Source organism: Podarcis bocagei, assembly GCF_964188305.1.
Source record: "Podarcis bocagei genome assembly, chromosome: 1".
NCBI lineage: Eukaryota > Metazoa > Chordata > Lepidosauria > Squamata > Lacertidae > Podarcis > Podarcis bocagei.
In genome coordinates, this window is record NC_138125.1 from 89,144,721 (window position 1) to 89,156,792 (window position 12,072).

Below are 12,072 nucleotides of genomic sequence, written 5' to 3' on the forward strand. Positions count from 1 at the left end.
ATAAATGGGGAAAAATTGAATTTGTGTATTTAATAATCTTTAATATCTCCTGATAAATTTCATTCCAAATAAAACAGCCTGTGGTCATTCCCACCAGATATGGAAAAAGTCCCTTTATTCCCACGGGTTGATGATTTCACTGATCTCAAAGGTTAAAACTATCTTATACAGAATACAGTAACTCTGCTTCCCGTCCTTCTGCCCCAAATTGTTGCACCTAAGAGAGATTAGGCAGAACCTTCTTGGTGTCTGTCGCGAAGAACAAAAGACTTTATTATTTCATTCATCTATTCAGGGAAGACATTTCTAAGTTCACCTTCAGTAGGTGGGTCTGTCAGCCTTGGCTACCAGTTTCAACTTCTTCCAATCCCAGAAGGTCTCTTGTCCTGCTCAGTGTGGGGAGCAGCCATATTGGTGGCCTCTTACACATATGCTTTCCTTTTCCTGAAGTTTCAGATCAATTTAGAATGTCACATGGGACACATTTGGGGCAATTGTTTCTAAATTTTGTCTTCGAACTAGAAGGAGACAGCCCCCCTGCCCACCAAGAGTGGAGATAGGAAGTTTAGTGTAGCCCTTCGTCTGGAGACTGATGGGTGGAGTCACTCGCAGGATGCTTTTCCATCTCCAAGGAGAAGGAACACTCACGATAAGTTCAAGGTTCCGTTTCAGGCCACTGTTCTTAAAGAATATATATTGCTTCTGACTCTGTAGCACTTGTAGTCTAGTCCGCCAAATAAAGGAATAGTAGTAAGAGGCTGATTGAGACTAAATCTGAATACCACACCTGTATCTTAACTTTATTTGGACGGTAAGGAGGTGCCTCCTAAGATCTTGTTCTTCAAACTGTTCTACTATTCTTTTTGCTTTTCATTTAAAATATGCAACCCGGCCAAAGAGGATTTCTGGTGTGAGGTGGTTACATACAGCCAGGCATCTAGTTAGCCTACACAGGTAGTCTAGCAGGTTGGGATCCTATGCGTGAATCAGTCACTGCAGCGAAGTCTGCTATCATGGCAAATTGAAATATGGCTACTGCAGTAAAATTATGGCAGCTGCTTATAAGTTCTGTATGAAAGTGCCAGTTACTACAGATGTAATCCATATGCAGTGTTTGCTGGGTTGCCAGGTGGCCTGCTGATTGCATATGTGCCACTGACTCTCTAAAATGGGTCCATGATTTGAAATGCAGTATGCTGTACTGATTACAGTGTTTCTGATTCTCATAGACTCCTTCAAAAAAAGGGATTGTAGAAAATAAAGATGAAACTCAACTTCGTAAGGTGCTGGGCAACCCAGGAAGGGCATCCATTAAGAATTCTTCAGTAACTGGAACGCCTGGCTACCGAGTTACCATTTCTAGTCCTTCTGCTGCTTCAACACCTCACAGAACAGGGCTGTTGGAAAACCGGTATGAAAATAAACTTTTAAGGCACTGCAGCCTTTGATATGCATTCATTAAAACATGAATAGCTTTGAACATAGTATTAGTAAACTGCTTTTCCATGTCTTTATTAACACTCTTTGGAAAATGTACTAAAAGCTTTAACTCTAAACTAGCTGGAAGGCAGTTAATTTTTGCATTTTATGATAAGGTTTATGGAGGTTGGATGAGAATGTGAGTTGGGCTCACATTGTTTCCCTGTTGACTAAAGGATTTCTCCCCCTTAATAAAACAGTGAAAGAAGGAAAAGGACACCACCTACCTCCGAGATGAATGAAGATTACCCAAAAGAGAATGATTCATCAACGTATGTTGTTATGGTTCTTACTTTTTATTCCCCTTCCCCCACATTAATTCTGTTGAAAAAAACTCCTTAATCTCTCTTCACTCTTATTTCATAATGCCTTGCAAACATGAAGCACTTGAAAATTGTAAGGATTCAGAAATATGGAATGTTGTATGTTTTTAATTTGGTATGCCAGTTTAAAATGTTCTTCATAGTTGCCCTTCATGGTGATTACTGAATGAGTGATTTGAATCTAAAGGTCTTTTATAATTTTACTATTAAAATGTAAGTCTAGATTATTATTTTTTAGCATCAATGAGTGTAGTTATGGTATTTTTAACAATTTGTATTGCTGTGGTTGCCAGTGGAATCAGTGGCATCCTTGAGGATTTCCCCTGAGGCCCACAAAGTCTTTGTACCTTCTCCTCACTCCTGCAAACTATATAGAGCTTAAAATGAAGTTAGAAGAGCAACATCCTTTCCTTTTAATTTAAGCTCTCTGGTTTTTCAAAGTTATGAATAGGCACCTAAGCAGCTGAACAGAAAGAAGAGTGACTGAGTAGGATAAAGGGAGTGTTCTGTGAGAATATGAGTTGGAGAGAGCGCAAATGGGGAAGAGTGCTGTTGCAGTCAGGTCCTGCTTGTGGACTTCTTAGAAGCATTTTGTTGGCCACTGTGAGACCAGAATGCTGGACCAGATGGATCATCGTTCTCATCCAGCAACACTTCCTATGCTTTTAAGTTCTAGATGGGAAGAAGAAAGTGGGATCCTATATGAGTCAGGAGGGAGAGCATGCCAAAGAGAAAAAGAATGGACGTTAGAAGTAATGTGCACGCACACACAAGTTGGATCTACAGAAATGATTCTCTTGAAATTGTTTTATGATTTTTCAGGAGCCCCCCAAACCACAGGTATCTGTGTCCATTCGCTAAAACATAAAAATTATGTTGCAGATACAGTGGTGCCTCGCAAGACGAAAATAATTCGTTCCGCGAGCCTTTTCGTCTTGCGATGTTTTTCGTCTTGCGAAGCACGGTCCGTCGCAACTGCGCCTCTTCAAGCGGCTTTAAGAAAAAAGCGCAAGACGTTGTCGTCTTGCGAAGCAAGCCCATAGGGAAATTCGTCTAGCGAAGCAACGCAAAACCGAAAAACCCTTTTGTCTAGCGAGTTTCTCGTCTTGCGAGGCATTCGTCTTGCGGGGCACCACTGTATGTTGCAAAAACATGGATCAGAGGCACAGATCCTTATAAATCATTATAATTTTTACAATGTATCTCCTCAAAATTACAGTCATATCATAGGTCACCTTAGTGTCCAGAGGTGTGTTTCATTTTTCGTTATCATATCCTATACACAAATCATAAATGCCTATTCATTGGGTCATTGCTAGCAGTTTCTGGATCTCTGACTTTAGTTTTAGTTTTTAATTATTGTGTGCTCTCCCATTGTAAACTGCAATTTGATGCTTTTTTTGGTAAAACCATGCAAATTCAAGAGGATCCGTTTTAGTTCCAGTAGGTCTGACATTTACTCAGACCCTACGGAAAAGCAGAAGTTTGTGTGTACACACCGTCTGTCTGAGGGAGTGGTGGGGAGACAAGTGAGCAGACAGGCTGGTGTACCCAGCACCCTCTCAAAATTCCATATGGGCCCCCAAAATTTGAAAGCCCCCGAATAGTATACAGTGGTACCTCCGGTTATGAATTTACCGTATTTTTTGCCCCATAAGATGCACCTAGTTTTTAGAGGAGGAAAACAAGAAAAAAAATATTCTGAACAAAACAGTGGGTGTATGCTTTTTGTGGTTCATGCTGTGGCCACAGACATGATATGTGATTTGACGGTGAGTTTGGGGTGACCCAATGCAAAAATCCTGAGGATCCATGTAGATCCGTGCTTTGTAACCACGTTTTTGCTCCATGGATGTGTGGATTTTTGGTGCAGGCTGTAGCCATGGACATGCTATGTGATCTGATGGTGAATTTGGGGTGAGATTTTAGGGAACTTGTAATGGTGGTTAATAAATGTAAACCAGGGGAAGTGGTGTACAATATTGTTTTACATAACTTATTTAAAGTTATATGGGTTTATCTGCAGCAATAACAAAGCCATGACTGATCCAGCACGGAAATTCTTATATAGCAGCAGGGAAAAACAGATGAGCTTGAAACAGACTGAGGAGAATAGGACATCAGGTAAAAAAATGATACTGTTTTTGACCATCTTGTACAATGGCTAACTAGTTAAAACTAAACACATTTTGTTTTTATTTAGAAAACTGAGCTTCTAAAAGTCTCTGTATAATGAAATTATCTTTGTTCTCACTTGAGGAACATTAGAAGGGCAAAAATTAAAATGTAAACCATATGCTTGAGGATAGCTGAAAGCAAGGAAGTCCAAATGAGAGTTTTATCTTGATAATTGTTTAAATGGGGGATTAGGAGGAGGAGAGAGTGCTACGATTGCATATTACAGAAATGATTCTGCAATTTTTTTCTGACTTCCCACTGACTTTCCTTATTATTCCACCATGGTGATCAATAAATTAATTCCCCCTGGAGATAGTAACTAAATTAGGCATTCCGTACTTACATTGAAATTTAGGAGATAGCATTTTAAATTTATTTTGATAAACAATGCACTGTGTATTTTCAGTAAAAAGTAATGCTAAAGTTGACTGTTCCAGGAGTAATTATAATATCACTCAGTAGATGTTTGCTGGAAACTATGTTGGGGAAAGACATGCTTCTTTCTTCTTCTGGCTTTAAATCTGAAGTTTCCAGATTAGCAAAGCAACCCTAATAGTCTACATTGTGCCTCCACATATAATATAAAAGCACATATGTCCTGTCTTGGAGGGTTTTAAAATACTTTGTCTGTAATATAGTTACACAAACACCCACTTATATTGCATAAAACTAAGCTTTCTGGAGGTTAAGTGAAGCCATGACGTAGCTTATAAATCTCATTGCTGTAGCCAAGGCATAAGAGTTTTGAGATGTGATAAGGGCAAAAGATTCGCAAGGTTCATATGATATGAAATATCTGTATTTTGCCTAGCAGATATATCCATTGCAGTATTTTATAGCAGGGATGAAGCCTTTGGCAGAAACTAATCACAGTTTAATTGTTGCATCTCCTTTGAAATGTTGACTGTTGGACAGTTGTATAGTTTACTTTCTAAGACAGTTCTTACAGAAATTGATTTCTTTTTCCTTTTAAGGAGTTTTGCCTTTACAATCCTCTTCATTTTATGGAAGCAGATCATCTTCAAAGGATTATTCAGCTGGGAGTTCTAATTTGGACAGGTAAGTACAGCATTCCTTAGCTATTTTGTTTCAAATTCTTGGTCATTGGAGTGCTCCATTCATCAAATGGTGTAGTTCGTTCATGAAAACATCTTCTTATGTTACTCTTAGCACCATTTCAAACGTTTTCTGCACAGGAGTAAACAAATCATAAAATGCTGGGTGCTGTGCTAATTGAATACATCTAGGTGATATAAGAGCTCATACCCTGTCCTGTATAAATGGGTAAATACACACATGCAGATCAGCCTGATACTAGTCAGCAAGACATTTTGGCAGACCTTTGTACCCAAGCAAAAAAAACTATGGCTCTTGGGTTGTTGCATCTTCCTCATCTACTAGCTGCGGCCAGGGAAGCTCCTTTTCTACAGTGACAGAAAACCTCTTGGTTGTTTAGTATGTACAAGACTAGAGTACCTAATGGTGCATATGGCTTATGGCTGCCATCTAATGCCTTGTCCAAAAGGTTGTAATCAGCCACTACAGTCAAGGAAAACCTTTATGTTAAACTTTCTTGGGTAGAGTAATACTAATTATAGTCTACAGAATTGTGCACAAAGGGAAACTTGGAATGGGTGGCCATAATTTATAAACTCCATGTTGCTGTAGCTAGGAGGAGATTAGAGCAGGGGTGGTAACCTGTGGCCTGCCAAAGGTGCAGCAGTAAAACGGTTAGTACATTTGCAAAGCTAAGCAAGGTCCAGTATAGTTTCAGATTGGATGTGGGGGGAGCGTGTTGAGATTCCTGCATTGTAGGGGATTTGACTAGATGACCCTTGGGGTGCCTTCCGGCTCTACAATTCTATGATTGTATGACTACAACTCCCTTCAGCCTCATCCAGTATGACCAGTAATCACATCCATGGGTTAAAGAGATAGAAAGCAGGTATTATTTTTGCTAAGACTGGTCTAGCCTGCTTCATCTAGTATCTGCTACAACTATGTATTATGCTTCAAACTCCCATGCCTGTGGGGTATTCAGCATGCTAGCCAAATTTTATTTCTGCTCATCTTCTGCTGGAGTATGTTTAGCACTGTGAGCAGCAATGGAAGTATACATATTTTAAGTGTTTGGGGAACAGATGGCATTTATTTACAGTGGTACCTCGGGTTACATACGCTTCAGGTTACATACGCTTCAGGTTACAGACTCTGCTAACCCAGAAATATTACCTCGGGTTAAGAACTTTGCTTCAGGATGAGAACAGAAATCATGCTCTGGCGGCGCAGTAGCAGCAGGAGGTCCCATTAGCTAAAGTGGTGCTTCAGATTAAGAACAGTTTCAGGTTAAGAACGGACCTCCGGAATGAATTAAGTACTTAACCCAAGGTACCACTGTATTTTTTTGGGGGGGGTTATTGGTTTCTGTTTTTGTTTCATTATGTATTTTGTATTCTGTTATGAACCACCTTGGTGAACAACAACAACAACAATTTTATTTCACAATGCTTTATTTCAAAAGTGTGATTTTCAAGTGTAAAGTATTTTTAAGAAGAACTTGTTATACATACTTAAAAACCGTGCAAGTTGAAAAATGAATTTAGAATTCTTTTTACTTCTACTTCCAGCAAGTTTATCTACAACAGGGAGCTGGAAATGTGTTGCTCTTTAGTGGGGTCTGTGACTAATACTCAGAGGAGTCTTTGTAGGCTGTATAAATGTGATTCGTAATCACATATGGCCCTTCTGTGGATGCAAAGCATCCTGCATGTGTGAGAGGAAGAGGAAGAATGAACAAACATTTTGGGAGGCTGTCCACCTTGTGATAACTTCCTAGTGATGCATCCCCATTCGAAGCATCCTCAATGCTCATGGAATATGACTGCTGCTATATCACTGGTGGCAGTAGCCGGCATTGTTATTCTTGAGATGGCTATTTATCCATCTCGCCTTGTAGGACTAACCTGTTGAATCAGACTCCTTCTGCGAAAAGAAGCTTGGGGTTTCTCTCTCAGCCAGCCCCTCTCTCTGTTAAAAAAATGAGACCTAACCAGGATTACATGGGATGGAACAAGCCACGAGTCCCCCTTTCCACTCACCCACAGCAGCAACTGCAAGGGTAAGTTTTTAGATTTTCAGTATCTGTGTGTGGGCACACTGTGTGCTCAGTTTAGGTATTGGTTACATAGAAATAAATCCAACTTGTCAGCTTTTTCTAAAACTAGATATCCTTTCAGCACCATATCTCCATGTCTTCATTTTTAAAAACTTATTCTTCGTGTTTGTGCTGTGTGTTTAACATTACGTTAGAGTCCCTTTGAGCAGGGGCTGCCACTTACGTTCATGCAAACTCAGTATTTAACAATTTAATAGCTTTGTAGATTGTTAATTAATAATTATTATTATTATTATTAAGACAGTGAGCAAGGGCGGACCAGAGTTACCATATTATTCTGTGTATAAGACTAGATTTTTTTCCTTTAAAATAATGTCAAAAATTAGGGGGCGTCTTTTACACGGATACATCTCCCCCCATTTTCTTAAATCTGAGTCCGCCAAAATAGGGGGCATCTTATACATGGGGGCATTTTATAGACAGAAAAATACGGAACTTACATTCTTACAACATGCCCTGTTTTACAAGTAGGGTTTTGAATGTATTTCCATCGTCCTAAATCTTTTCCTCTTCTATTTCCTTTTTTACCTCTGCAAATTAAACATGTGAAGTAATGATTCCTTGTATTGAGGATTGCCCATCAGGTTTCTAGAAAAAATCTGTGATAATAAGAAATCTCAGTGTGTGGCAGATCTATTAGTTTCCCCCTCTTCTGCATTCCTTGCATGGTTCGTTTCAAGACCCTTTTTGTAAAAAAGAATTTTTTTGTTGTTATGTTTGAAGAAAATTAATAAATCTTCAGATGGATTTGTCACAAACATCTTCTGGGTAGTTTGGATGATAGTTTATAAGATTATGCTTATAGACCTTACAAGTACAGGTCTACTACTTAAGAAGCCTAAATAGAATCTGGGATCTAATTGGTTCTTATCTATAAACATCATACAAAGGTTTGTTTAGAAATCTTTCCACATTCTGAGGTGTATTGTTATGATTGTTTTTTATTGCATACTCCAAGCAGACAGACTCCTACTCCTAATCAGTGTGTGTATGCATGCGTGTGCACACTGTAGTCCATGAGTAGGCAAACTAAGGCCCGGGGGCCGGATCTGGCCCAATCGCCTTCTAAATCCAGCCCGCGTATCGTCCGGGAATCAGCATGTTTTTACATGAGTAGAATGTGTCCTTTTATTTAAAATGCATCTCTGGGTTTTTTGTGGGGCATAGGAATTCGTTCATTTATTTTTTCCTCCTAAATATAGTCCGGCCCCCCGCAAGGTCTGAGGGACAGTGGACCGGCCCCCTGCTGAAAAAGTTTGCTGACCTTCTGTAGTCAGTGTAAAATATCTGTGTTGGAAATGTTCCAATGTAACAACTTTGTCACCTTGTGCTTCTTCACAGGTTTACCAACTTGGGGAATACCTGTTACATGAATGCTATTTTACAATCTCTATTTTCAATTCAATCTTTTGCTAATGATCTTTTGAAACAAAATATCCCATGGAAAAAAGTTCCAAACAATGCACTTATCAGGTAAGCACCAGCTTTGTGAGTTAAGTAAACATTTTTTCCTAGTACAGCTTCAAAAGAAGCATTCAGATTTGGCGTGCTATTTGTAACTCTTCTTGCATATATTTTTGATAAAGTCCTATATTTTCTAAGGTTGCTGCTTTTATTACTGCAGTTCCTCATTTATTGAGCCTCTGCTCTTTCCTCTTTCTTTGCTATGGTAATGAATAGATGTGTGCATTGTATTGAAAAAGGTTTTGCAAGCACAATAAATGGATGCTTAGAAAAACAGTAAGTCATAAGTTTCCTGGTTATGTGAAGAGGGGCATATCAAAGTTTGAATAATACATTCCTATAAAAAGGGTATTGGGCCAGTCATTTGTTTACTGCTCATACAAGATCCTACTAATAAGCATAACATATTTTATGTGAGTTGATTTTAAAATACATGCAATATAATGGAAGGGAGTGCGAACAAATTTTTAAGGGTATGTTAACTTTGCTGATATTTTTAGCATTAAACAATGCCTAACTTGCTTTTTGACATTTAAATGTCACTGCATTAATTTGTCCAGGCGCTTTACCCATCTACTTGCTAAAAAAGATGTTTGTAGCCCTGAAGTAAAGAAAGACCTACTTAAGAAGGTGAAAAATGCAATTTCAGCTACTGCAGAGAGATTCTCTGGTTACATGCAAAATGTAAGTATTTCGCTTTCTAGCAGCTGAAGTATTTTAAGGAGTGATGTGACCAACTATGGAAATATTGATGCAAAAAGAGCTGCATAACAAGAGTTCGTAGTTTTTCTAGGCAGGTCAGGAAACTTGCAGAGTTAGTGGCATGTAACAGACTATTGACAAGCAGTGGCAGATGCTACAAGGACAGGAGGCCTCGTGGATAGATTTTTCAGTGATCACTTCCTGAATCTTACTTGGTTGTTATGCTTATATATTTTGCTGTTCGCAAAAGAAAAGTACAGCGGAAGCATGTTTTTCAAAAACTTAATTCTTTCCCTGAATTTTGATGATACAACATTTAAAAAGAAAAGAAAAGAAAAGAAAAGAGATGGAATGTCCATTCTCTTTTCATTACTATTGCTGAGTTCTCTTCTCTTTCTCCCTCCCCCAAGCCCTTTGAAAGTTGTCAAATTGCATGTTGATAGGTTAAAAGTTTGTATTTGACCAAAATATCAATATACAATAAAAAACACTGTAGAATCTAATAATATAATAATGTGGTGCAGAAAATATATCAAAGGCTTGAATACATCTCAGCTTCAAAAGGTGTTCATCCTCCTCCTCTGGTTTTTCTTAACAGGAGCTGGTGACTTGATTTAGGCACTACAGTGGTACCTCAGGTTAAGAACTTAATTTGTTCTGGAGGTCCGTTCTTAACCTGAAACTGTTCTTAACCTGAAGTACCACTTTAGCTAATGGGGCCTCCCGCTGGCACGCAATTTCTGTTCTCATTCTGAAGCAAAGTTCTTAACCTGAGGTACTGTTTCTGGGTTAGCGGAGTCTGTAACCTGAAGCTTCTGTAACCCGAGGTACCACTGTATAAATGTTACCAGACTTTTTACTTCTTGGATTTGGGTTTTTCAGTAATTTATGGGTTTGATTTTTAAAAATTGTACAATTTCCCACTGAAAAATACCGTTTAAGCATGAGATGCATTTGGTCCCGTTTCTGTATACACATAATGTGTGTTTTGGTTTAGTAAAATGTTTGGTTTATTATTATTTTTTGCATTCTTTTTTTCCTTTAGCCTCTCTCTTAATTTGCTTTTGTTTGGTTATAGCTAGATCTTTTTTCTGTTTTGTTGTTTTTCACCTTAAATAAAGTTGCGATTACGTATTGGGGAAAATGAAAACTACAAGTACGCAGAGCTAGTTAGGAGAATTTGAGGTTTTATTAAAACTATGTTTTAAAACTTAGTTATTTGGGATATTTGTAATTCAAATTGAGTTGAGTGTGTAGATTCTGGTATGAATGTATTGTTTGGGACCTCACCCTCTTTAAGAAATTGAGGTAAATTTGGTTTATATATAAGATACATTTAAATGTATGAATGGGTCTTGAAAGTCACTATTCTAAGGAAATGTATACATGGTTTTAGGATGCTCATGAATTCTTAAGTCAGTGCTTGGATCAGCTGAAGGAGGATGTGGAGAAGCTGAACAAAACTTGGAAGACTGAGCCAATTTCTGGTGAAGACAGCTCTCTAGGACGTATATCTGATGACTTGTCAGCCACCAGAGTGTACACATGCCCAGTAATTGCAAACTTAGAATTTGAAGTTCAACATTCTATCATATGTAAAATGTAAGTATTTTAACAGTTTTCCCCCCTTGTTTCATTGTTCTACGCTTCTGTCTCCTCCCTTCTTTCCTTTTCCTCTGCTCCCCCAAAATCTGCTCCAGAGGTCAGGGTGGGTGGGAAGAGGAATTCCATCACATCCATTGGGGTGGTGCTGGATCTCATGCCTAGAGAGCTATACCATCTATGCTGCTGTCATGTAATACCCATTACTACTAGGCATTCCCTTTGTAATTCTAGCTCTTTTGCCCCAAATGATAAATACTTTTCTACTTTTCTCCCACCCTTCTTTTGTAATGTTAATGTTAGAAACAACTACTTCATTTTAATAAGTGCTATTGTTGTCAAAGAAGTTGCAGTTTGGACCTCTTTTTGATATCCTATTCTATTTTTTAATGTTTATTTTGGTTTTTATAATATTAAATAAAGTAACTGCAAAATACAGCAATATAGAATTCCTATCAATATAAATTACATGTTTCATTGGTTCAATTACATATCCTCTTCTATCTTTGGTAGCTAATTCAGTGAGAACATTTCTCTTACCTCTTCCACTAAATATATGCCAAAATATGTATTTATTTATTATACTTGGTTTTTTACAGACTGGTATTACATCTTTTTTGTAATGCTTATTCTTAAGATATCTGAGTATGACTCGTATACTCAGAAATTTGGATATATTTATGAGTTACTAATACAACTTGTAATGAATAGGGAATATGTGGGTAGACTAAAATACACAAGGACATTTCTTTTCCATGCAGGTGTGGTGAAACAGTCACCAAACGGGAGCAGTTTAATGACCTTTCAATTGACTTTCCAAGAAGAAAAAAACTTCATCCATCTCGATCTATCCAAGATTCCTTGGACCTCTTTTTTAGGGTATGCAATATACAAGGCTTTTTAATATCATTCAGCATCTCTTTCATTAACAGTCCCCCCCCCCCCATTTCACCATTGAAGTGTCTGAATACTTCTTGCTATCCATTCTTTTCTTCATGCAAAGCTAAGGATGAATGCGTAGATTTGCATGGGTTCCCCCATCAGCTCTAAGTGAAGACTTATGTCCTTTGTAGGAATCACTGTTTGGTCAGGTGCTGTGCTGGCACTAGTTGAACAAGACTCCAAATATTACAGAAGCCCAAGCTTCTG

At 38.2% G+C, this 12,072-nt stretch overlaps 1 protein-coding gene across 3 annotated transcripts in view; it reads left to right on the forward strand.

Annotated features, from left to right (window-relative positions):
- Positions 1 to 12,072, forward strand: part of USP37 (ubiquitin specific peptidase 37) — a 33,137-nt gene that overhangs the window by 5,665 nt on the left and 15,400 nt on the right. For all 3 annotated transcript variants that reach the window (XM_081206062.1, XM_081206064.1, XM_081206063.1), the window contains exons 5-13: positions 1,230 to 1,411; positions 1,680 to 1,751; positions 3,829 to 3,926; positions 4,955 to 5,039; positions 6,937 to 7,098; positions 8,497 to 8,628; positions 9,180 to 9,303; positions 10,718 to 10,923; positions 11,685 to 11,802. In XM_081206062.1, coding sequence (XP_081062188.1) covers positions 1,230 to 1,411; positions 1,680 to 1,751; positions 3,829 to 3,926; positions 4,955 to 5,039; positions 6,937 to 7,098; positions 8,497 to 8,628; positions 9,180 to 9,303; positions 10,718 to 10,923; positions 11,685 to 11,802 — 1,179 coding nt within the window. The remainder of the gene's footprint in view (positions 1 to 1,229; positions 1,412 to 1,679; positions 1,752 to 3,828; positions 3,927 to 4,954; positions 5,040 to 6,936; positions 7,099 to 8,496; positions 8,629 to 9,179; positions 9,304 to 10,717; positions 10,924 to 11,684; positions 11,803 to 12,072) is intronic.